Source organism: Candidozyma duobushaemuli (assembly GCF_002926085.2).
Source record: "Candidozyma duobushaemuli strain B09383 chromosome Unknown F_B09383, whole genome shotgun sequence".
Lineage (NCBI taxonomy): Eukaryota > Fungi > Ascomycota > Pichiomycetes > Serinales > Metschnikowiaceae > Candidozyma > Candidozyma duobushaemuli.
Genome location: NW_020289899.1, coordinates 100,021 through 124,685, shown reverse-complemented (window position 1 = coordinate 124,685; position 24,665 = coordinate 100,021). Strand labels below are relative to the sequence as shown.

At 47.2% G+C, this 24,665-nt stretch overlaps 12 protein-coding genes across 12 annotated transcripts; 4 read left to right on the top strand and 8 right to left on the bottom strand. All coding sequences in view use genetic code 12, as the record gives it.

Moving 5' to 3' along the window:
• Positions 1 to 9: 9 nt before the first annotated feature.
• GAP4 (Gap4p) lies at positions 10 to 1,764 on the bottom strand (the record flags this gene model as incomplete). Its single annotated transcript, XM_025483166.1, has 1 exon — positions 10 to 1,764. The coding sequence occupies one exon, from the start codon at positions 1,762 to 1,764 to the stop codon at positions 10 to 12; it is 1,755 nt and encodes a 584-aa protein (XP_025337379.1).
• Positions 1,765 to 3,079: 1,315 nt separating this feature from the next.
• Positions 3,080 to 5,373, bottom strand: CXQ87_004729 (Zn(II)2Cys6 transcription factor domain-containing protein; the record flags this gene model as incomplete). Its single annotated transcript, XM_025483165.1, has 2 exons — positions 3,080 to 3,238; positions 4,108 to 5,373. The coding sequence occupies 2 exons, from the start codon at positions 5,371 to 5,373 to the stop codon at positions 3,080 to 3,082; spliced, it is 1,425 nt and encodes a 474-aa protein (XP_025337378.1).
• A 700-nt stretch (positions 5,374 to 6,073) lies between these two features.
• CXQ87_004728 (alpha/beta fold hydrolase) lies at positions 6,074 to 7,219 on the bottom strand (the record flags this gene model as incomplete). Its single annotated transcript, XM_025483164.1, has 1 exon — positions 6,074 to 7,219. The coding sequence occupies one exon, from the start codon at positions 7,217 to 7,219 to the stop codon at positions 6,074 to 6,076; it is 1,146 nt and encodes a 381-aa protein (XP_025337377.1).
• Positions 7,220 to 8,350: 1,131 nt separating this feature from the next.
• Positions 8,351 to 11,490, top strand: CXQ87_004727 (ubiquitin-ubiquitin ligase; the record flags this gene model as incomplete). The annotated part of the gene is made up of 2 exons (XM_025483163.1): positions 8,351 to 8,368; positions 8,419 to 11,490. The coding sequence occupies 2 exons, from the start codon at positions 8,351 to 8,353 to the stop codon at positions 11,488 to 11,490; spliced, it is 3,090 nt and encodes a 1,029-aa protein (XP_025337376.1).
• Positions 11,491 to 11,530: 40 nt separating this feature from the next.
• Positions 11,531 to 13,207, bottom strand: CXQ87_004726 (ADP-ribosylation factor 1; the record flags this gene model as incomplete). Its single annotated transcript, XM_025483162.1, has 2 exons — positions 11,531 to 11,924; positions 12,666 to 13,207. The coding sequence occupies 2 exons, from the start codon at positions 13,205 to 13,207 to the stop codon at positions 11,531 to 11,533; spliced, it is 936 nt and encodes a 311-aa protein (XP_025337375.1).
• Positions 13,208 to 15,028: 1,821 nt separating this feature from the next.
• On the bottom strand, positions 15,029 to 15,859 carry CXQ87_004725 (ditrans,polycis-polyprenyl diphosphate synthase; the record flags this gene model as incomplete). Its single annotated transcript, XM_025483161.1, has 1 exon — positions 15,029 to 15,859. The coding sequence occupies one exon, from the start codon at positions 15,857 to 15,859 to the stop codon at positions 15,029 to 15,031; it is 831 nt and encodes a 276-aa protein (XP_025337374.1).
• A 955-nt stretch (positions 15,860 to 16,814) lies between these two features.
• CXQ87_004724 (prohibitin subunit) lies at positions 16,815 to 17,654 on the top strand (the record flags this gene model as incomplete). Its single annotated transcript, XM_025483160.1, has 1 exon — positions 16,815 to 17,654. One exon carries the CDS (start codon positions 16,815 to 16,817, stop codon positions 17,652 to 17,654), a length of 840 nt encoding a protein of 279 aa, XP_025337373.1.
• Positions 17,655 to 17,720: 66 nt separating this feature from the next.
• CXQ87_004723 (aminopeptidase) lies at positions 17,721 to 19,151 on the bottom strand (the record flags this gene model as incomplete). Its single annotated transcript, XM_025483159.1, has 1 exon — positions 17,721 to 19,151. The coding sequence occupies one exon, from the start codon at positions 19,149 to 19,151 to the stop codon at positions 17,721 to 17,723; it is 1,431 nt and encodes a 476-aa protein (XP_025337372.1).
• Positions 19,152 to 19,348: 197 nt separating this feature from the next.
• ULP1 (Ulp1p) lies at positions 19,349 to 20,389 on the top strand (the record flags this gene model as incomplete). Its single annotated transcript, XM_025483158.1, has 1 exon — positions 19,349 to 20,389. The coding sequence occupies one exon, from the start codon at positions 19,349 to 19,351 to the stop codon at positions 20,387 to 20,389; it is 1,041 nt and encodes a 346-aa protein (XP_025337371.1).
• Positions 20,390 to 20,504: 115 nt separating this feature from the next.
• Positions 20,505 to 21,784, bottom strand: CXQ87_004721 (uncharacterized protein; the record flags this gene model as incomplete). Its single annotated transcript, XM_025483157.1, has 2 exons — positions 20,505 to 20,515; positions 20,572 to 21,784. The coding sequence occupies 2 exons, from the start codon at positions 21,782 to 21,784 to the stop codon at positions 20,505 to 20,507; spliced, it is 1,224 nt and encodes a 407-aa protein (XP_025337370.1).
• A 622-nt stretch (positions 21,785 to 22,406) lies between these two features.
• On the bottom strand, positions 22,407 to 22,883 carry CXQ87_004720 (uncharacterized protein; the record flags this gene model as incomplete). Its single annotated transcript, XM_025483156.1, has 1 exon — positions 22,407 to 22,883. One exon carries the CDS (start codon positions 22,881 to 22,883, stop codon positions 22,407 to 22,409), a length of 477 nt encoding a protein of 158 aa, XP_025337369.1.
• Positions 22,884 to 23,807: 924 nt separating this feature from the next.
• Positions 23,808 to 24,557, top strand: PRE9 (proteasome core particle subunit alpha 3; the record flags this gene model as incomplete). Its single annotated transcript, XM_025483155.1, has 1 exon — positions 23,808 to 24,557. The coding sequence occupies one exon, from the start codon at positions 23,808 to 23,810 to the stop codon at positions 24,555 to 24,557; it is 750 nt and encodes a 249-aa protein (XP_025337368.1).
• Between the last annotated feature and the right edge of the window lie 108 nt (positions 24,558 to 24,665).

Here is a 24,665-nt window from a genome sequence, read left to right as displayed (position 1 = left end):
GGGAATATACTAACACCAAAACCTATAGATCCGGTACCAGAAGCTCTTGGATGCTATGCGGGCTCTATCTTCGGCGATCTCCTGTTTCAAAACTTCCACGTTGATTTCTCTTCTCCCAGTGTCAAGGTCCACTTCTTCTAAGGGAATGAGCCATTGATTGAGAGTTCCTTTGTATACTTTGAAACCCACACACAATACAATCAACAAGGGTAAGGAAAGACAACTTTTGAAGAAAGATTCAACATCAGCAGAGGAGCCAAGTGGCCAGATGGCAGTCCAAATCAAGCCAATCACAATCAAAATCAAGATGATCATACCGAAAAGAGAACCCCAGATTCCCAATGGAGACACAAAAATGACCTCATCAGTGTTACGACCCTGGGCATGCAAAGCCCATCTGAAACGCAAATGGGTGAAGCAAATGGCGATCCAGGTGAAAAAGGCAGCCAAGGAGCAGACAGAGAAAAGCCAGGTGAACACTTCCGACTGGTTTTCAGATGATGCAAGGAAACCCAAGAGTCCAAAAGCGTTGGTGATGAGAATGGCCACTAGAGGTCTTCCTGATCTGTCAATGTAACCGATACATCTTGGAAGCAAGCCCTGGACGGCAAGGGAGGCCAAAGAACGAGAACATCCATAAACCGAGGAAGCACCCACCGAAACCACAGCAACAAGAATCACAGCGTTCATGATATCTGGCAATACGTTGATACCTCCGTTGTTGATGGCAATGACAAACGGAGAAGCAGCAATATCCTCGCTGGAAGAGCCATTGAGCAATCTTTCGTCGGTATAAGGCACAAGGCAGCCAATGACAACGGCCGTGGTGACATAGAAAAGGGTGATTCTCCAGAAAACCTGCTTGGTGGCTCTGGGCAAGGCTTTTCTTGGGTTGGCTGTTTCGGAAGCTGCCAATGCCACAAGCTCCACACCTCCAAACGAGAATGCTGCTGAAATAAAAGCAGAACACACACCTTTGAAGCCGTGGTTGAAAGAACCAGGATTGTGCCAGTACCGAGAGCCAATATAGCCCTGGTCGCCCACACCGCAGATGATACAGATACCGGCGATGATGAAGCCGATAACGGCGAGAACCTTGATGATGGAAAGCACAAACTCCACTTCACCGTATCCTTTCACACCGAAAAGATTGATGGACGAGATACCCACAAGGAAAACAGCCACCCACACGGCAGGATTCACCGTATCGTTCCAATAACTGATGGTCAAAGAGCACGCCACCAACTCGGAAGGAAACGAGATCAACCACGACACCGAGTACATGAGACCCAAGGTGAAACCCCAAGCTGGATCGACAAACCTGGAAAAGAAGGCGTTGAACGAACCGGAAACAGGAAACTGCACCGACATCTCGCCCAACGCCATCACCACGGCAAAAAGAGAATAACCCACCAAAATGTACGAAAGCAACACGCCTGCTGGCCCACCTGTGGCCAAAGCGTAGCCCGATCCCACAAAAAGACCGGTACCGATGGAACCTCCAATGGCGATCATCTGAAGATGTCTTGCCTTAAGACGGCGGGCCAACGGATGGCGGGACGTGGCATAAATGGACTTTTCCAAGTCCGTCATGTTCAGCGTGTCGACGCCATCTTCTTCGAGGTTGATGGGCTTGAACGAGTCGATGGCTCTCTTGAAGAAGGACCTGTCATCGTAGTAGGACGAAATGGACGAAGTCTGCGAGACTTGGTCATGGAACGCTCCGCTGGAGCCTTTCTCCGAAGAATGCCCAATTTCAGCCATGGCGATGAATTTAGCAGAACAGCGGTATTTAAGGATCCGATAAGAATGGGTGCAATATGCGTGCACGGGCGCTGCACGGAATGCGTAGAGACATAACGCCCTGCGTTGTGCGTCGAGCCACACTAGTTTCAGAAAAGCGCCGTGGCTCGGGTTGCAGTGATGATTTTGGAGAATAAAGGTGGGAGGGTCTGAAATAGATGGTTTCTTCTATATGGCCTTCTTTTTCGCTAAGTATGCAAGTTTACGGCGTCAATGGCACGGCTGTGGCGTGCAGACAGCAAACGTGCTTAGGCGATGAGAGAGGAGGGGCACCACTTAATTGAAGAGAGAGACAGGGCCAAAAGTGAAGAACCTTCAATTTACAAATTTCATGTTGTCTCGTCAACTCTCGCCTCGTCCTGCCCCTCAGCCACAAGCTAAACGTTTTCGTGGTTGCAGGATCAGGATTTGCATCGATTTGGACCAATAGAGGCAGGGTGGCTGACTCGCGTGAGGAATGGTCGACAAGAATAAGCCGTTTCAGCACACGATGCCCGAGGCTTCTAAGCGATTCGGTTGGCTGTTTCAGTTTTTGCTCCTTGTTTCTCCCTATGTCTCGGAATTGCGTTCTTTCTAGGTTTTCCAGGTCTCATAACCCAAATCCTCATAACCTGAAAATTTTGCGGCCTCGACTCTGCGGCAATACGGAGGCATGCAGAACGCTTGAAACGGGCCAAAATACCCATGGCGTCTTTTATTAACGGCGGGAGGTCAGGTGACGAGATGGGCCTTGGACCGTTTCGGCTATGCGGGTGTCCAGCCTCACAACGTTGCATTTACGGCACAAAACGCCTTGCGATGTGACATTTGATGAAGTGAAGGGTTATGAGGTGGAATTGAGATGTTGTTGAAGGTCGAAATCTTCACGATGGTTTAGATTGTGGCTTTGGAAAGCGCCGTTTACACAACTTCTGAAAATTAAAGCTTCGTCTGAATGCGGCGCCCGGAAGGTCTACGCGATCGTCTAGACGACGAGAGAGGCTTATTGGGAATGGGAGAGGCCCGGTGTTTGGAAAAGGTACAATTTCAGCTGTGGTTTCCACGATTGAGGTCTCGGGTGTGTCAAAGGAAGTCCGAACCCGACGATCTCCGGGTCACCAACCGTGACTCAAAGAATAAGCAAGCGGAGTCTAAATATACTTTAGTGACTGAATCACCGGCTGAGTCACAGCTTGGAACGTCTAACCACACAGCTACAATCCTCTGCCTGTCTCAATCGTCTACTGGTTTTGCCAGGACCTACACTCTTTTCACATATTTGTATATTGCTATGCGCTCAGACCGACGCCTGCGTTGGTGGGTGCAAGATCTTGACATTTTCGTAGTTCTTGTCAGCCGTGACGTAGATCTTTCTGAAAGACGACCGCTGGTAGTAGTTCTTGACCATGTATGCGACACCGCAGCCGTACAAGGCGCCTCCAACAAGTAATGCGTGCTTTGGGTTAATCATTTTTGAATATATGTTCTTGAATTTGTGATTTGTAATGGTTTAGAAAAAAAATCCTCACGGCATGCTTTTATAGGTGTTGCGGGGCACTGGTGGGACGATATGGGTAACACCACTTTCTGCCAAGTTTCGCAGCCATGTCAGGCTTCTAGAAGAACTTGGATGCGATTATGTGGAGAAGCAGTTATGGGTACTGATTGGACAATCTACAATCGGTGGATGCAAAGCAAACAATTGATATTTCACCAATTTTTCAAAAGTTCATTCTGGGAACTTCGAACCCTTTTTTCCTTTTGGCTGGTCTACAGGGCGGGAAAAAAGTTGCACCACTTGTCACGGTTTCTCGGTTAAACTCGCGCCATAATAAATCGAATTCTCTGGTCAGCTATTGGAGGACGGAAAAAGTAGGGCCCGTTAGGGGCGTGGACGAATTAAATTGATAAAGTGAAGACTATACTTTTATTTTGTGGTGACTGAAATCAGGCGGAGACGTCTGGTGATGTATGGAGTGACCGCATTGTGACCATGAGGAGTTTCAAGGTGGAGGGGAGGCCCCTGAGTAGATAAGCTTTCAGGGGGAAGCAGGCATAAAACATTGTTTAGAGTTTCTGTGCTCGTGCTTGGTCACATATAGGGAAGTTGCACTGAATGCAATGGTTGGGTCTTTCGCAGCCATTCTGCAACCATGCTCTTGCAGCCATTTTGCATCCATACATTAACCCACAAACTAAATCTCCTACGAGTTGAAAACGATCGATGTGCTTTTATAAATACTGCGTTCCTGGTGCCGGACCGTGGATTCTGCTTTTTTTACTGCGGTCTTAGTACGTCCTGATACTATCGCTGGTGGGTAACACAGGAAGAAACTGACCAACTATCATCATGGGAATGTCGAAAAGATCCCGCTTGACCGTCCAGGCCGAGCAAAACTCGATATAATCATAATCCCTGATTCTTGTGTTTGTCCGAGCAATTCTTTCATGTTCCGTAAACCGCTTTATGAGCTTACAACGAGTGACAATGGTAGAGTGAAGGTTTCCCACTGCTACCGATTTGAACAAGCGGAAGTACTCCACGATCGACTCGTCGTCGTACATGAGCTCGATGATAAACGTACGCTTCGAGAGAATGTCGGACGATCTGAGACCAAGAAGGTTGACCAAATCATTAGATATACTGACAATCTCGCCCGTACGACGCCAGATGATTGTAGGGGAAGCATTCAACTTTGAAAGATTCTCGTAATCTAGCAAGCACCGCTGGAACGACATTTCCAAGAACTGGAAATCAAACGGCTTGAAAAGCGACTTGTGGGCACTGATAAACGTAGGTCTGTACGAGGCAATGAGCTTCAAGATTATTAGTAGGTTGTTGCGTTTTCTAGCGTTTTCCTCCGGCAGCGCATCCGTATCGCTTAATGCAAAGCGTTTCTTTAAAAAAAAGGTGAGCGAGTGGTATGACGACGGGTAGTCGAAACCAATGATTTTGTTGGAATAGATATCTTGCACCGTTTGGTAGATATGGTGAGAAAGCAAAGGCAGCACGTACTGGGCCTCTGTGGCTTTGGCAAACTGGAGCGAAAAATCCAGGCCCGAATCGTCATCTCTAGCGTCCCCCAACGCAATAAACGGCCTGCTTTCTCTGTCTGTATCGTGGTCAGATACAATGTTTGGTGAGACCATCGGAGGTGGCATATTGAGATTGTCAAACGACAGCGACGGCAGCAGCGGCTTCAGGATCAAGTCGCCAAGCATCATGTACTCCTGGTTGAGGAAATTGGAGTTGAAGTTCGTTGAAGGCGTCAGTCCACTGGAATCCTTCCCTAGTGCCAGTTCGATGCTTTCTGCGAGGTTCATGCTGTAGGACCTGCTGTGGAGATTGTGGAGGTCAAACTCGGGTTCTTGTTTCGGCTGGGTCACCTGGGGTCTGTCTGGCTCCGGCGGCGTCATGTACTTTGCCTTTTTTCGAACCACATCCTGGCAATCATTGGCGATACCTCGTTTGATGCAATTCTGACACGGTCTTGTGTTGGAGCACTGGAGGTGCTTGGAATGGCAGAACGTGCAGGCTCTGGAGGCAGGTCTCCTGGCCTTTTTCTCCTGGGGTGTGAGTCGCCTGGTCATGGTGTTGGTGATGGTGTAATTGAAAAATGCTGGGGAAGAATCCGGGGTACCCCGGGGCGATCGGGTCCCGGGGATGCAGGAAGCGAGTGGCCAGAACAGTGTGGTGTTTTTTGGCCCCCAGGGAGCGTATTGCAAAAGAATAAGAGGAGAAATACAATCTAGAGTTGGTGTTTGCTTGTTTGGGTGGTTTTGTTTGGTTTTTTATTGATGGTGATGTGGTTGTGGCTGTGTATGGGTGGCTCACCCTTGTGTATAGCCGATTGGTTAGGACCTCTTGATCTAGGTGATTTGATGAAATAAAAGAAAAATCTTTTATAAATCAAAAAGTCTAAGCCATCTGGTAAAAATCCACGCCAACATTCTCGGAACCTAGGGTGGTAAGCCTGGAACCGTGTGTGTTCGCTTATGGTCTAGCCATCCTCGGTGCCGGACCTGCTGATTCCATCAACTTCGAAACAGAAGCAGAAGAGATGATTTGGGGATATTCGAACAGGCACATTGATAAAAGATCCCAAAAAGCTCGAAATCTTCAAAATTTTTCACAAAGTCACCTCCACCTTGAGCACCCTTGCCTCTATGTGCTCGGTCCTGGAGAGTCCCGGGTAAGCGAGGTGGGGCGCGGAGCGGGGCATTTGCAGCCATTGATTCTTCACCAAACGTCTAAGGAATCTATTTCTATATAATGTAATTCACCAGAAACTTAAAGCTTGGGACGCACGTACCTGTAGTGGTACAAGTTCTCCACGTCCACGGCCTCCAAGAACTTCCACTGCTCTTCGAAGATCTTCTTCCTGTCGTTGCCGTACTTGACCTCAGGGAAGTTCTTGCGAGCTTCTTCGGTGAACTTGGCCCGCTTGTCGATAAAGTCGATCCACAACCTCACCAGCTCGAGGGGCTGTTCGCCGTGAACCAAGTGGCCTCCCTTGGGGATGTCGGCGGTCTCAAGAAGGTGTTCAGGCACTTCCTCTCGGATCCAGTCCACAGACTCCCTAGGGGTCCACGTGGCGTCGGCACCGGTGATGTGGTAGAAGGGAATCTGGAGGTCTTTCAAAATGGTCATGCCTTTTTCGGCAGAGTAAGAGACGCCGCAGTAGGTTGCAACCTGGTGTCTTCTCTCAGCCTTGATGCGAACGGTTCCGTCCTTGTTGACAACCAACTCGTCGTCCAAAAACCCGTCAAGCACGTTCTTCTCCATCACATTGTAAAAAGTCTTTTTCCTCAAGTGCTCGTGCGCTGCTTCCACAGATGGGTACTCGTTGACAATGAACTTACCCGCCTTGATCATACGCTTGAAGAACCACTCGTTCAAAGCCTGGGTGTACTGAACCACAGGCTCCACCAGGATAATCGAATCAAAGAGCTGTGGCTCAAGGTAACCCGCCCAGAGCACAGCAAAGCCTCCCAAGGAGTGGCCCACTAGGATATTTCTAGTCCATCCGTCTGGGGTGAAATCACCTGTTTCTCTGATTTCGTGCTTCACCACTTCAACCAAGTCACGGCCGCCGTCACACCAGTCTGCCGTCCAGCCGATCTTCTCCCTGTTGAGTTCAGCAGAGTCTCCATGAGAGAAGAAGTCCACAGCAACGATATTGTTGAGTTTCCACGACGTGTACTTCTCGCTGGCCTCGTAGAGCTTTTGAATGTGGTAGTTCCACGTACCCTTGTTCATTCCCGAGCCGTGGGCGAACACGAGGTTGATTTTGGTGGTTTCCTTGGGAATAGGCTGCTTTGGAGTGAACTTGTTATAGACAAGCTTGATTTTGTCTGTGGGCAAGGTGGTGGATCCCGGAGCACGGGGGAACACGCCATCGGATACCTTCTTTTCGACAGTATACATTTCTGGCATTTTCTATGGATTTGGTGTGAATAAATAGGGAAGAATAAGTGTGGTAGGGAATCGAAATTGTGGGGCTGACACCGCGGCTCAAGTACCCCAGTTTTTCCACCAATTATCCGAGGCAATCTGAGTGCATCAGGGAAAGAAGTCATAAGGTCATTTTCATTGAAGAGATGTCAAAAAGAAGATTAGAGAAATGGCTTTGATGAGGTTTTTGGTCTATTGGCGAAGGAGGACCGGATGCTGGAGTGATCTGAAGATCTCAACATTACGCCTATTATGTACTGAAAAGACAAGTACACAATATCGCTGACCAGCGAAGATGAGACAAGTATACAATTTCGCTACCAGCGAAGAACCGACAAGAATTTTCGGATTCTCCGCTAAAGCTGCCTTCATTGTTTCGTAGAATGGAGACTTCGGGCGCCCACGTGAAAATGGTGAGCAGTGATGGTTATGATTCCGGAGGAGATGCACAATCAGGGATTTTAGTAAATGAAATCCGGGTTTAACTTGGAGTCAGGTGCTGGACTTGAAGGACTACTTTCAGGTCAATTTTGTGACAATGCAACGTCCAACGTCTTTGTTAGTACGCAGTATTTTGCAACCATTATGAGGAAGTGGTTTCACCCTGCGACGTAGGTTGATGTCTATGGTGGATGGGGAGGTGGTTTGTTGCTATTTTATATTGTTTTATTGAGCTGGAGAAGATACTTCATTTTGGCTTCGTGTTGTCTCTGGAAAATAACCAGGGGTCAAGTACAGTAAGGGTCTAGATGTACTTCTGAGATTCGCTATACCCGTCTCTTGCCAACAAGATGTATAAAAAGTCTTCAATGTATTTCAAAGAATCTTTTTCTTCGTCTTTCTATCTTTTGCTTATATGATACCAAAGCGCAAGATCTCCAATGAAACAGATAACCATAAACCTCACCACTCCGAGCCTGAAAACGCATTTTGGGTCAAAAATCTCTCAGCCCAGTACAATCCCTTCCTTCTTATTGCAATATATATACCCTCTCCTCCAAATACCCCATATTCATAATTCTTAGCTTACACCGTGTAGCAGCCATAATACACCCACACCCGTGCACCGCTTACATATCGCCTTCTTCACTCACCAGATCACTATACTACCCCATGAGTAGCCAAGACGATGTATGTACAAACAATTTTTCATATTTTCCAATTCATTCTAACTTTTTAAGATCCGTGCTAAGCGATTGGCTCGTTTGGCGGCGCTCCAGCAGTCGTCCCAGCAAGATCAAACAACCAGATCTGAAAGTCCCAAAGCAGATCCACCAAAGAAGCAGCCAGAACCGGTCAAAAAGGCCCCAGAACAGCCAAAGCCTTCTCCTGTTCAGAAGAGGGCTGCGGAGGAGCCGCTGGCTGCTGCAAAACCGCAGAAACAGACTCCTCCTGTGGAATCTACATTGCTGACTCCAGAGTTGGTGGATAAATGGCTTCGAGCTGAAATCCCTAGAATGTTTGGGGTCGACCTTAACAAGCTTTCTGATTTGGGCTCCTCGGGCCAGCTTTCTGCTGAATCCATCGAGGATGTCTTTGTGGAGATTTTGACTGACATGGGTACCCCAAGCTCCACTTTGCCTATAGTGTACCTTCACGACGTATACAAGAAGTCGTTTCAGTTGAAACGTATTTTGCCCAAGAAAGATAAGATTTACGAGCAGAAATTGGCCATCGTCAGCACTATAGTCAACTTCTGTGCCTCGTATGGTCTTATCTGCTTCCAGATCCCAGAAATGGTCCTCAACAACGACATAGAAAAGTCCATCGACACCTTCATCGACCGCAGCGACATGAGCCCCTTCTTGGTCGATATCATTCATAAGTCCATCGAGCTGGACTACCTTTTGGACTTGATGAGCTTGCTTTTGCCTACAATCAGTGCCAAGTTACATGGTCTCAATCTCCAGAGACCTGAATACAGCAAGTACCTTTCTATTTGGGAGAACTTGGTTTCTGTCAAGCCTGTGGCTGCAATCTTCTCTCAAGTCGATGGGTTTGCCCCTCCAGATCCGACTAAAGGTCTAGATTTCGAACACAAAACATTGTTGGGTTCTTTCTTGAGACTATCTCCTCTTGCCGGTGAAGTGGCTGCCTTCTATTTTGCTGGCGGCTCCAAATCAGATGCTCTGCTTGAGCTCTCCCCAGCTCAGTTACTTCCGCTATTCTCCTCTGCTCAAAATGAAATGAAGGTGGTTTTCGACAGAATCTGGTTCATCATGGATAAGCTTATCCGTGGATCGCCTCGGACAAGACAGGATATCATGAAGTGGTTTGCCGACTTGGTGAATGTGTCACACTTGAGAACTGGTTCTCATGCTAAAGCTAACAAGTTGCCTAGTGACGGATTCATGTTCAACATCTCCTATCTCTTGATCCGTCTCAGTATGCCATTCTTGGACTACCCCATGTTTTCTAAACTTGACAAGATTGATCCTGACTATTTTGGTCCAAAAAACAAGTTGTTGAATGTCAAGGAGGATGCCAGAATGTATGCGTCCAGCTCGGAAGCTGATGAGTACTACAGTGACGCCATGGAGACAGAAACTAACTTCATCTCAGACTGCTTCTACTTGGCTTTGACCTACATGGAATACGGTATCGGTGGTATGATCACTCAACATGGAAGATTGAAGAATGAGTTGAAGAGGTCGACCGAGATGCTTGCAAGAATGCAACGTGATCCTGCTGCCAGAGGCATGTTGCCACGTATTACCGAATTTGTCAACACCTCTCGTTGCAGAGTGTATGCGATTGATGCTGTGTCTCTCGATCAAAATGTCAACCTGGAGATCTTTGACTTTGTCATTGGTGCTTCCCAATTCATGGCTCGTACCATCGACCCACAACACAAGCACCCCTTCCCCAGACTTGAGGTTCCCATTTTCCAAATTGAAAGAGTCAGTCAATTGGATGACCATGACTTTTTGAAGACCAAAACGCCCGTGCCATGGAAATACTTCCCTGAGTACATGTTGCTGGGCCTAATCAACTACTGCAAGTTTATCAGCAGATACGGCTCGAACGCATTAATGACCAACGAAGAGAAGCTCTCTGTATTTGTTGAATTTGCTACAATCTTGTTGAGATGTCCCGAGCTCATTGGTAACCCACATATGAAGGGAAGTATCGTTGAGATCTTCTTTGGTGGATCGCTTCCAATGAGAAACGGGTCTCCAGGATATATGGCCAGCATTTTCAACACAAACAAGTTGGTTTTGAACAACCTTCTTTACTCGCTTTTGGACATCTACGTGATGATCGAGAAGACTGGTGCTTCCTCGCAATTCTACGATAAGTTCAACAGCAGATTCTACATCTCGATGATTATAGAAGAGTTGTGGCAGAATGATCACTACAGGAAACAATTGACAGACTACCTGAGGCATAATGTTGAGTTTTTCATCCGTTTCATTGCACGTATGTTGAACGATACGACATTCTTGATCGACGAGGCCTTCAACTCGCTTAACTCCATTCACAACTTGCAAGTCGAGTTGAATGCCAGAGAAGCTGGAAGTGAAGGAAACACCGATGAGTTTGGTACCACTGAGGAACTCGAAGGAAACTTGCTGACGGAGGAATCTAAAGCTAAATCGTACATGGGTTTGGCAAATCAAACCATGAAGTTATTCAAGCTTTTTACAAAGCAGGTGCCTGAGGGTTTCACCATCGGTGAGCTCGTGGACCGTCTTGCCGGTATGATGGACTACAACTTGTCGCTCTTGGTGGGTCCAAAATGTTCCAGCTTGAAGGTGAAGGAGCCCGAGAAGTATGACTTTGATCCTAAGAAGACCTTGGCTGACATTTGCGAAGTCTACGCAAACTTGAGTGGAGAAAGCAAGTTCAAACAGGCTGTGGCCAGGGACGGCAGATCCTTCGATGTCAAGTGGTTCGAAAAGGCCAAGAACATCTTGACCACCAAAACCACAGTTGACGATGCGCTAATCCGAGACTTTTACCTGTTTGGTCTTGCGGCAGAGCAGGAGAGAGTCGCCTACGAACAGGAAGAAATGGAGTTGGGCGAAGTACCAGAAGAGTTGTTAGATCCATTGATGTTCACCTTGATGGAGGATCCTGTGATCTTGCCAGGATCCAGAGTCACCATGGACCGGTCTACCGTCAAGGCACATCTATTGAGTGACCCAACCGATCCATTCAACAGAATGCCCCTCAAGCTCGAAGACGTCATTGACGATGTCGAGATGCGGGAAAAAGTGGCCCAGTTCAAGCAGGGCAAGAGGCCCGCCTAAGGTCTACAGCAGCAATACACGAATATTACCATTACGTTATTTAAGCCTTGATAGCGTAAACTCTCTTTGGGAAAGCAGCTCTTCTCTTTCTCTCTCTTGGAGTGATTCTAGCAGCGTCCTCCTTAGACAAGGCTCTTCTCAAAGCTCTGGTCTTCTTCTCTCTCAAGTCCTTTGGAATGAGCTTCTTGTCAGCGTAGAAAGCTCTGACGTTCTCTCTTTGGAGAGCGTTGATGACAGTCAAAACTCTGGCAATGTCCTTTCTGACAACACCAATCTGAGGAACAGCTGGTCTGGTCAACTTCTGGACCTTGAGAGAAGCAAGCTCCTGCTTCAACTCGAGCAACTGCTGCTCCAACTGCTCCTTAGACTTAGTTCTCAATTCGGCAACCTTAACTCCGGCCTGGTTGTTAGTAATGTGTTTATGGAAGAGTCTTCTGCACTTTGGATGGGATAGATGAAAGTGTTTTTCAGGAGGAAAAGTGATGGCGTTTTAGATTATTGTAAAGTGAGTGTCTCCCGTGGGATCGGGATGGTTTGCTTTGTGGATGTTGGGGACATATTTCGATATTACGTTCTTCAGGTTTGATGACTTGTAACTGGGTGTCTAGACGGTGATTTTGAGCGGGAATAACATCTTTCGATTTGGAATGAAATGGGCTATACGGTGTGCTTGGGGTGACTCGGGTGTTTCGTTGTGTTTCGGCGGCACATACCATTGTGTTGTGTATTAGTCTGCGGTAAAGAGAAGATTTCTGAAGAAATTTTTTTTCAGAGTGGATGGCAGTGAGGAGGTACTGCAGATGGCACCTCTAAGCTCGCCAACCTGTTGTGTTAACTATGGGGCCGCACTATGTGGGTGTACGGATGTCTTGGGTTGAATGACATCACGTGCTCACGGGGCTCGAGCCCTAGTCGGATCAGCGCTCGGATCATGCTCGATCAGGCATCAGTGGCCTACATGAATCGAAATATTCATCACCAGATGAACCTTATCTACAACAAACTTTTGATTACAATTCCATGCGTTCTATACCCGTGGGGCACAAAAAGTAAATAAGCATGACTTCATAGCGAAGCGACAAGTAAAAGAGTAGGACATCGTAGGCAGAAGAAATACAGGTCACCGTTGCCGCCACCCTTCCGGGTTCCTCTAGGAAACCCTAGTGGGCAATTACGAGGAGTTCTTCAAGTTAGTGGACAACCATTCCAAACCCTCGTACAAACCGTCACCGGTGGTAGCACAGGTGGACTGGATGAACCAAGGTCTCTGTCTGATGGAATGCAAGCCCAACTTCTCGGTGATCTCGGCGGCGTTCATGGCGTTTGGCAAGTCCTGCTTGTTGGCAAAGACCAAGAGCAAGGCGTCTCTCAACTCGTCCTCGTTGAGCATCTGCTGCAACTCCTCTCTGGCTTCGGCAATACGGTCTCTGTCGTTGGAGTCGACAACGAAAATGATGCCCTGGGTGTTCTGGAAGTAGTATCTCCACAAAGGTCTGATCTTGTCCTGTCCACCGACATCCCACACAGTGAAGGAAATGTTCTTGTACTCAACGGTCTCCACGTTGAAACCGATGGTGGGGATGGTGGTAACAATCTCACCAAGCTTCAATTTGTACAAGATGGTGGTCTTACCGGCGGCATCCAAACCAACCATCAATATTCTCATCTCTTTGTTGCCAAAGAGGTTGCTGAACAACTTACTGAACGACAATCCCATGGTGAACTGAGGGGCGAATCTGTTTGGAATTGGGCAGGGGCTTTGCAACAAGGTACTTCTAAAAACTTAAAATCCTTTTGATTTTAAGATCGATCTGTGAGAAGGCGGTGCTGCAGTGATTTCTGAAGAAAGGAAGGTCCCGCTGTTGTGGAGTTTTATTGTCGGATGGGAAAACTGAACAGCAAATCGCGCCAAGTGACGGGTCGTGCTGCGCACACAAAAGCACGCCCGGGGCCTTTGGGCACCGTTTGGCACAGCCCGGGAGATTTGAAATAAAAAAGAGAAAGTGTGGGTGGCCGGGGAAATACGTGGCCTTGCTTTCATGCTAAAAAATGTGTATTTTTTCGGGTGGGACCCTCTGCTATTTATACCCGTGTGCTCGGTCTCCTCTCCTGCAACGGGACGTCAACACTGAGGAAGTGACAAGTAAACAGAAACGGTAAACAAGAAAGTTTTGGTGAAAAATTTGGAATCTTGTTTTTCGAATCAGCGATTTCATCTTTTTCCGTTTTTAGAAATTCAAATTATACTATGGTCTGCTACGGTAAGCGTGTGGACCGCGTTGGGTGCAAACGAACGGCAATACGACACTACACCATTGGGCAGGAACGACAGTGCTCAAGGCCAGGGTCCAATTCTTGGATTTCATGAAAATCAAAAGTCATATTGAGTTTAATAAAATGAAGTTGGATGTTTTTTTCAGTATTTTTTTCTGAATCAGGAAGGTGGTGGTTGGCTGCGAAAAACGGCTTCGTGCATTGTAGCCGAGACAACGGTGATCAGAGGTGGGGAGCTGGGTGTGAAGATAAAATTGAAGCGTTTAAGGTATATTGAGTAATTTAAGGTTATCCTGCTATGAATTTTATGAAATTGTGCTCTGACGCTTTGTGTTGTTATTCTATGTCACCGTCCTCGGAACCAGCGGCATTGCGTGATCTCACGAATCGTCAAACCAACGATCAAGCCAACGACCGTGGCTTTTTGAAGAGCTTTTGAGTATCGTGTTTTTACAATAAACGAAAGTCTTTGTTTAAAAATGCTTGTGCCAGTGTGTTTCCTTGGATCTTAACTACTGAAATGCAAGTGAACTGCTTATACCGTAGTCTGGGCTACTCTTTCTTAATGACTTTTTCACCTGTGTCTTGATAAAAATAGAGCTGAACTTTTCGTTTTTCTTCGATATGCGTTCTCCTGAAATCATCTAGGTTAAAGAGATATTCATACCACTTCAAAGCAAACACTGATATTTCCAGGTAAATGATCAAAATAATTCTGTTTTTGTTCTATTCTTTTTCTTTGGGCTTTAAAATTCATAAAACACGTCTCGTTAAATTTTTTGCTCTATTTAACTTTTTATTTGGCCTGGAACTGTTCCTCATTCTTTGGTTTTAATCTTTTTCGCAGCCATTCACACACCCTACAAATTGAACATAACATGATTAAATTGACCACTAGCTATAAATTCAAGAAATTGTTCTTCAGAGTTTGAACACTGAGTAGAAAGACCAGCAAGCATAATGTAAAACCCTTCAATTCGACAAATCCGTGGTTTATCACCTTGAGGTAATGTTTCAGCCGCACCGCATAACGCTACACATCTATTCTACAACATCCTTCATAACTGATGCATTTCTATGACGATATTAGTTGCTTATGTTGACACCTAGGTATCCATTATTAATCTATCTGACGATCTGTTGACCGCCCCCATGACCTAGCACTCTTCTGGCAATTGCCTCACCATACTATAGGGATAAGCACATCACGACATGCAAGGAAGCCCGAAGGGCCCCTCAGCATAGGCTGGGAACACAGCCTGACCTACTTACCCACATTCATCTTGCAGTTTGCGAATTGGCGCAACGCACGGATAAAGACAGGGTAGTTGACGCTGTCGTTGTCCGCATCCCAGTACAACTCGCTCAAACGCAAGTGCCATGGGGGGTAATCATGCAAATCCAAGACAGGGTCGAAACAAATGAGCAAGTCTGGCTCCGGGCCCACAAGCTCGTTGAGTTCCTCGTCGATCAACTGCACGGTGATATCTTTAACCGACAACTCGTGGTTGGCTGTGAGTTCGCTCATGGTTTTGGTGAGCTCCACGATCGTGGGCTTGCCGTCCACACGCGAGAGCAACGCGATGTCCAACGCAGGTTGGCTCTCCGACGTGTCTCCCAGGGTCACGGTTGTATTTGAATGAGGCACTCTCAAGGTGAAAGCAGGCGTAGGCACGCCAAAGTAAGCACGGAGGTTCTTCTGGATGTACCTCTCCAACTCGCCCAAATTAGGCTTGACGGCACCTGTCTCCTCGTAGATGGTCAAGCTAGGGATACCAGCGCTCAAGCACCACGCGGCGAGTTCAGAGATATCGGATACGGCACCTTCGATACCGCCGTTCTCGTCGTCCTCGCTACGCATGCTGATGATACAACTAAGCCTCTTGGGGATTTTGGCCAACTGGGTCACGTCGTTGCGGATCACCAGGGGCAGCTTGTTCGGGTAGTAGGTGATCAGGAGAAGACGAAGGTATGCCTTGTGGTAGGTGTATTCGAGATTTCGTATGATGGACATGAGGAAAAACACTGCAAGGAGGATCATATGGCTGGCGTGGTGCTGTGCCCACAGCACGGCTTTGCTAACTTCCAAGGCCATGTTGGTGGGAAAGGAAGGGAAACTGCTGGTATTATATAGTGGGATGTGGTGTACGGGTGCACCATTCAGGGACTGCCGTTTCAGGTGTCTCTTTCGATAAAAATTGTTCAGGGGTGGAGTTTTGAAATTTGCAGCGGCGGCCAATGTTTGAGAATTCAACGCTTTGTGGTTATTATGTAAAGGGGGCTGAAACTTCTGGGGTGGTGTTTCAGGAGATGGCTGCGAAAAAGTGTCATGGAACCCGAGGATCTCGGTAGCTGAGGGGAGTTTCAAGGAAGGTGGATTCTTGTCGAAATGTGGATTTTTTTGATGTACTCTGAAAAATTTCAGGATACAAGATGTTTGGAGTAAGGAAGTTGAGTCACATTTGGAAATATTACGATTGTACATTATCTGGGGCTCTACGGTCCATTTTATACGTAGTAAGTTCAGTAGCATGAATTCAGGGGGCACACGGTACAATTATTCAAATACAGATTTCTCCAAGCCGACAAAGATTCAAAGCAAATTAATGAAACACCAGAAATTTACCCCCAATTCTGCTTCTGCCTGATTGCCTCACCTCACCTCACGCTTCAGTATCATCAATTACACCACCAAAATCCCACCACCACCGCAATTGAATAAAGAACCCACCTTGACTTTTTTTTTTATTATTCGTAAGAATCCAGGAAATTCATGAAATAAAATAATCCCAACCCACTCCTCCTTATCTACCCTCATTGCTCATGCTATCCCTATTCGCAGCCATAGACAACCCACCTCCATCAACCCACCAAAACATCCAAGCCAATGATCGTTCAATTACCCAATTTCCTGAAACAAAGGCAATCAAACAAAAATCAATATAAAAAAAAAACCACATTTTTCTGCCGTGTTGAGAAACCCCACTGGGGCAACTCCTCCCATATCCAGGTCCTGCACGTTTGCTTGCCATCAACTACTCCTCCTCCTCATGTCCAAAAGAGTTCTTGACAGAATCAGCAGCCTTGCCCTTCCTGCAGGTCTTGCCTTTGCTGTGCTTCAGCTGGCCATGTACGACGTTGAAGGCGGCAAAAGAGCAGTCATTTTTGACCGTCTTAGCGGTGTCAAATCCAGGGTCATTGGTGAGGGTACCCATTTTGTCATTCCTTGGTTGCAGAAGCCAATTATCTACGATGTGCGTACGAAACCCAAGACCATCGCCACCACAACGGGTTCCAAGGATCTTCAGAACGTCAGCTTGACCCTCAGGGTGTTGCACAGACCAGAGGTGTTGAACCTCCCTAAAATCTACCAGACTTTGGGATTGGACTACGACGAGAGGGTGTTGCCTGCCATTGGTAACGAGATCTTGAAGAGTATTGTGGCGCAGTTTGACGCTGCCGAATTGATCACCCAGCGTGAGGTGGTGAGTGCCAGAATCCGCCAGGAGCTCTCCAGAAGAGCCAACGAGTTCAACATTCGTTTGGAGGATGTCCTGATCACGCACATGACTTTCGGCAAGGAGTTCACCAAGGCCGTTGAGCAGAAGCAGATTGCCCAGCAGGACGCCGAGAGAGCCAAGTTCTTGGTTGACAGAGCCGAGCAGGAAAGAAAGGCTTCCGTTATCCGTGCTGAGGGTGAGGCCGAGGCCGCCGAGACTGTTTCCAAAGCATTGGCCAAGGCCGGTGACGGTCTCCTTATGATCAGACGTTTGGACGCCTCGAGGGAGATTGCTCTGACCTTGGCTTCCTCGTCAAACGTTTCCTACTTGCCTTCTGGCAAGGCTGGCGAGGACTCCAAGAACAGCTTGTTGTTGAACGTTGGTCGCTAGTTGCGGCTGCTTACCTACGTGGCCCGAGGGCCTGCTTTGTCCCTGTGAATAGAAAATTTTTTTTCTCTATATGCTGATTTGCACCGCTTCGTCGTAGAGACCTGGGGTGGTGGCACCCAGACGAACAAGCAGCTCCACGTCGGCCACTTCCTTGGCGCAAAGACTGGTCAAGTTGAGGATATCGCTTGGAGTGCTTCCCACCACAATGTCGTCCTCCACTCTCACACCAATACCCTGATAGTGCTTGGGCCATTTGTCGTTGTAGGGCACGTAAATGCCAGGTTCAATCGTGATGACATTGCCTTTACGTAAACGGCCAAAACGAGAAACTGAGGGTGTATCGTGGAGATCAAGGCCAAGATGGTGGCCAATGTAGTGTGGGAAGAGCTCTCTTGAAACGTCAGATCTTGACAAGTTTGAGAAGCCAGGAAGAGAACGGAGCTCCAGAAGCAATGTCGTCACGGAAAGCTCATGAACGTCGTGGAGCGACATGCCGTAGTTTTCGTTACATTGGTCAATGCAAATTCGGTTGGTGTTGAGCACCGCGGTGTAGATATCTCTTTGAGGATCAGAAAAGCCGTTTGGTGAATTGGGCCATGTACGGGAAATGTCGGCACAGTATCCACCTAGTTTTCCACCAGCATCAACAAATACCGTTTCGTCTTTATAGAGAATATCGTCGTTGCGTGTGTAATGAATGGTCAAAGCATTGGGGCCACTGGCAACCACCGGAATGTATGCTTCTCGGTCACAACCACCTCTCACAAAAGCGTATTCTAGATATTTGGCAAGAAGCTTTTCTGTGACAAACGGTTCCAGACTCACCTGAGCCATGGCGGTGTTGAACGCTCTACTGGAGATTTGACCAGCTTTGTGCATCACCTTGATTTCGGCAGGCGATTTAATTGCTCTGTGCTGCGCCAAAACCAGCTTCAACGATTTCACGGATTTTCCACGGAGCATCTCGTCGATGGAGTCGCTTTGGCGGTGGTAGCCTAGACTGAAGAAGTTGCCGAATTTGGACAGTTTGGCGCCTTTGCTCTTGCTGTCAAAGTAGATATGGTCGTTTCGTTTCACGATACCCTTGAGGTAGGCATCAAGGCGGTTGATCTCAACAACCTCGTCTGCGTTGAAGTAATCGTAGGCACCTTCAAGTCCTGTTCTGGCACCTTCCCAGAGCTCTGTGGCTGGGCTTTTGGGAGGAACCAACATGTGGAATACAACATCATCGTCGTTTCTGTTGTCTGCAACCTTTTCGATCACGGCGACCGAATCGGGCTCAAGCCATCCGGTGAGGTAGTATAGGTCTGTGTCTTGTTGGAAGTGGTAAAATACCGAGCCGGAGCTGTGAACAACGTTGTTTCCAGCCACAATCACCGCTGAACGTATAGGAAGATCTTTAGCGAGACGCATCCGGCGATCGTAGTACTCCAATGCCGTGATTCCTGGAGTTAGGAAGCCTGGTTCGGGTAGGTAGTGTGGTCTTGTTTCGTGCATTGGCTGGCCCGTTTTATACGGGATTACCAGCGGAGGCCGAGTTGCATAGCTGTGGCTGAGACGTGCCCAGTTGAGACGGCACACGCTCCGCAATCTCATGTTTGATGGTGTCTTAGTAGTTGTGGATGCGAATTTTCACTTGATGATAAGGCATAGAACCCCACATCACCAACTCCCCAGCAACCAGGATCAAAACGATGCTTGTTTTGGACCCACACAAGGGGTTCCTGTTTGTTCCTAGCCAACATACGAGCCGGGAAAAGGTCCACAGCAACGGCTTTGACCAGCTTAATTGGGATGAGCACTTGCCGGTTGAGGAGTCTGATACTACTCCAGAGACCGATACTCATCGGGAGGAAGACGGTCTGAGCCCTAGAAAGCTTTCAAGAAAGATGCGTAAGGAATTGAAACAGCAGAAGAAGGCAAGCGCCCGGAAACTCAGGAACGCCAGAAACGAGGTTGCTGAGACTTTCACTGATCAAGACTTCAACGAGTACACAGCGAAGCATCAAATCAAAAAGATCCACGACAAGATCTTGAAGAAGAAAACTCTGTCTGACCCCACGGACTTCAAGGTGCTCCATTATGAGTCGATTGCTTTTTTCAAGTCTGACGTGGATTATCTTGTGCCTGGGGAGTGGCTCAATGATAACAATATTGCGCTCGTGTATGAGTTGCTCACGCATTTGTTTTTGAAAGAAGCGCCCTTCGGCCACCAAATCCTTTTACTTTATCCTTCGCTCGTTCAATTGTTCTTGCACTACCCTGTAGTGGAAGAGGTTCTGTCGATCTTGCCTCAGAAGGAGTTGGCCAAAGCAAAGTTCTTGTTCATTCCTTTTAATTTCATTGAAAGCACCATTGACTTGGAGAACGCCAACAACGGAGATCATTGGGCATTGTGTGTTTTGAGCATCATGGAGAAACGATTGTACGTTTTCGACTCGATGTCTTCTGAGGACGATCACGAAGGAGAAGAGCTTCTTGGCCAACTTGCCAAGCGTCTCCAGACTGCCATATTTAAACCCACCGATACACTCAACGTTATGAAGATGCCATGCGACCAGCAGGATAACTTTGACGATTGCGGTGTTTTTTGCATAATGTTTACCGTGTACCTTGTGTCACAGTTAATCTCCGAAGAGCCCTTTGAAGTTGACGTTAGAAACGTTATTTTCAACGCACTCAGTGGGCGCTTGTTTATGATGGAGTTGGTGTACAAGCTTTCACAAGGATATTGATCATGATTCGAAGTGTTTTTTCATGAGCAACGATTTGAGCATACTGGCGGAAGCCTCTGCCCGAACCTCGTGTGTGAGCTCCTCCACGCTGGTTTGAAGATCAATTTTATCCGCATCAGGCGACAACTTGTAGCAGAACAGGTCGGTCGCAGATTCATAGACTATACTAGACTCTCCCGCACTTAATACAGAGACCAAGAGAAGCAACTTGTTGGAGACATCATCGTAGATGGCCGAGCCAGGTGCGTAGCCAAGCATGGCTAATAGCTTTTCCCGCAGTATACGTTTCGTGAGTGAAAGAATCAACAAAAAGGCTTTCTGGTCGATGAGACGACAGAGACGTTCAAAAAAGCTTTCCTTTTCATCCGGCAAAGCAAACCCTAGACAAGCATGAAGTCTCTTTAGAAGCTCTTCGTCACTCAAAGAGACCTTGGCTGCGTGAAACTCACCGTTGGATAGAAGAGTAAGAACATCGAAGACCCTCAGCTCTAGGGATCCTGCCTTTTCAGTAAAAGCGTCCACTAGCGCCTCATTCAGATTAAAGTTGAGGTCTTTAAACGGTCTCGTGGCAATTGAAGCCACCGCATACATCAACAAAGTCTCAGATCCAAGATCCAAGCATTCTAGTGGCAGGATGTGCTCGTACAACCTGTCAAACTCGGCAATAAATACGTGAAACTTGCCCTGGGTGAACTTTGCTAGCGCACAGAGCCACTGCACCAAGTTGTAGTACTGTAATTCCGGCTGAATTGAGTTCACAACCGCCTCTGGCTTGTCCTCAAGCGACTTGAACAAAAACGAGCAGCGGGTGTGGTAAGTATGGGTCCGTTTCTCGATAGATGCAATATTTCGTGGTCCCGAAGGCCCACTATATGGCTCGTCACTTTCGTGTTTCACTTTTTTCGCCAGTTCAAACCACCAGTGACCGAATATCAATGCCACCGTTTGGTAGAAGAGGTGTTCGAAAAACCTGTTTTCCGTAAATCCCTGAAGGCTGGTAACCTGGCCGGGAAACTGTACGATATTCTCTAGCTTGCCCAAGTAGAACTGGACCATGCGGAAGTCACACTGGATCACCAGAACGGCCAAGATCTGCTTGAACTCGTCGACAACCTTCTGCTTATCTGTGGAAGCAGCCTCGTCCACCTCGACCAAAAAAGACGTGTTTGGGTGGTTTCCGTCCACTTTTCTTGCCCATTCGCTGGTGAATTGGGCCGCCTCGGGCCGATCTCGGACGTATTCTTGGAAACTTGTGTACATTGGATGAAGCGCCTGATAGTGATCCATGATCTGGAGGGCCTCAAGGGCAATTGCAGAGAGCTCTTCATTGGAGAAGGCTTCCGGCAGGCTGAATTTCAGAGCCAAGAAATGCACCTTGAGAAAGCCGGCGTCCATAGTTTGTGGTGGGTTTTGATCGTTCGAAGGTGTTTCTGGGGTAGTTGATAATGAGTACAGGATTGCGGGCTGGTTTGGGTGATGGGATATGGGGCAGGGAGGTTGTAGATTTGGGTTCCATTAATCAAGTAGATCAATAATGAGGAGTACACTTTGTTATTACTTCCCTTCGTTTTTGAACAATGTATAACCTTGAGTGGCGGGCTCAAATTGTAGTTGATGGATTTCGCAGCCAAGCTTGATATGATATTGGGGGCGGAAAGTGATAATTGTATGACAAACAGGGGAATCTGGATAAGATGAAGGTAGTGATATCTTTACAGAAACCACGAATATGAATTGGTCAGCGGGCCAATTGGCATTATGTGACTGAATTCCATGCCCAAAACTCGTACCTAACACTATTACCATTCCTCGAACTTCAGAAGTCTATAAATTAGAGATATCCTAATAGTCGTGGATCGTTCTTGAGGCGATGATTCCATATCCTCCTTACTTCATACCTACCGCGTCTCTCCTTATCCTCCTACAATATACAACCTCACTAACCAATCCCAATTATCCATTAGTTATATCCATCCGGGGCTTTGCCCAATTAGTTCCAACGCTTCATACCCACCTCCTATATCAACAACAGACTCGTCGAGTAGGACGAGCAGATGTGATACAAGATGGATGCCATCCCCCAACTGAAAGGGATCCACGTGCTCATGGCCAAAGCACCGGCTCTGTAAATGGCCGCTAGAAGAAGCCCAATAATCGCCCCCAGCATGAATCCCTGTGAAACTCCAGCCACCAAGTACAGAAAAGCAACAATCACCAGTTGCACCACCACGGCTTTCTTCTTGGAAGCCACGATCTGGCGCTCTCGATACGCTCGGAGATTCATGGAAAGTGCCGCAGCCATGCCAACGAGAAAATACGCTCCGCTGAAGAAAATGATCACCCAGTAAACGGTGAACTTCCAGATGTCTATGGAGTAATATAGAAACAGCTCATTGTAGCGGGGCAGGGTGCCTCCTAGGGGCCAGAAAATGGCAGGGAATTTCGGGGTCAGGTAGCCGATCGGCACGTCCAGCGAGCTGACGAAAACCTTCATAAAACTGTGAAGTTTTGTTGTAGATGTGGTTCTGAAATATGAGCCTTGATACTGTAGTGAGGTGTTGGTAGTGCATACGAGGTGATATATAGACAGATCGGTGCCTAGCTCTTCTCCCTATATAAGATGCAATTCCTCATTTTTTTTTTTTAAAATAAGAAAACACAATTAGTTGGCTGTGGCCCACTTTACGTTCCTTTCACAATTTCACTAGAACTTGTTGAAATGTCGATACACTTCTGAGGACACTTCTGACGATGTCATTCCTACTACTCCGAGGTCGCTTGGATGCTTTAATGACATTGAACTTATTAAGCGGATCCACAAGGTTACGTCCCAAAACAAAGGTTATGTAGAGACGTAGAATAGAGAGCATGTTCTCACTAGAGACTGTCTCGTTAAATTGATGTCAAAGCCTCCATGTACATCACTATGAGGCATCACTCAGATTGAAACTACGAATTGCTGCCGTAACACCATTAAAATGCCGATCAAGAAAAAATCATGTTTTTGTCAATTGAATACCATTTCCTCTTTGGTCCAAGTTAATGAGTATGTGATGTCTCGCTTACAACTTACAACTTCACTAGACACCAACACCACACGCCCACAACAACAATTAGACTTTCAGGCAATAAATTAGCCAGTGAATCCTCTAAGATCCTCAATGCATGTAATTTCCCAATTCAAGGGGAACATATTGCCATTTTGACTATGATCACGTGACCATATAAGAATCTCCCGATTCCTCTTGACCCTGTCAACTTTCATTATCATTTTAAATTGATTTCCAGATACTAACTAGAACTCTTTCTATTCCGCCAAAAAACATCCCTAATATCCCGTGGGAGTGCCAGGGTAAAGTGCATACCTCCTACTTCAGGCCTGCACACGTATCGCCACTTCAACACCAACTACTACTTCATGTCCAGATACGACTCCAGAACAACCATCTTCTCGCCTGATGGGCGTCTTCACCAAGTGGAGTATGCGCAGGAAGCCATCTCCAACGCCGGCACCGCCATTGGCATTTTGTCTCTGGAAGGTGTGGTGTTAGCTTGTGAGAAAAAGTTCACCTCCAAGTTGCTTGATAACGACGGAAGCGCAGAGAAGTTGTACATATTGAACGACCAGATGATGTGTGCTGTTGCGGGCATGACGGCCGATGCATCGATTCTTGTCAACAATGCCAGGGTGACGGCTCAGAGATACTTGAAAACATACAATGAGGAGATCCCCTGTGAGCTTCTTATAAAACGGGTTTGTGACGTCAAGCAAGGTTACACGCAGCACGGTGGTTTGCGTCCCTTTGGCGTTTCTTTTATCTACGCTGGTTACGACGATATCCACAAGTACCAGTTGTTCACATCCAACCCCAGTGGTAACTACTCCGGCTGGAAGGCCATTTCCATCGGCGCCAACAACTCCGCCGCACAGACGTTGTTGAAGAAGGACTACAAGGACGAGATGCTGTTAAAGGAGGCGTGTGAGTTGGCGGTGAAGGTGCTTTCGAAGACGATGGATGCGTCTAACATGAACAGCGAGAAGTTGGAGTTTGCCACGTTGAGCGGTGGTGGCGAGAAGCCTGCTGTGTTGAGGAAGATTTGGAACGACGCCGAGATTGACGAGTTGATCAAGGTGTCTGGTGTCTTGGAGAAGGCCGATGAGGAGTAGGTCCTCGTACATACATCACTAGAAGAAGCGTAATGACGGAGTGTAGGAAGGAGATGGCCGATGGAAAGGATGCTAGTGGAGGGCTAATGTAGGCTCGTCATGGGAATT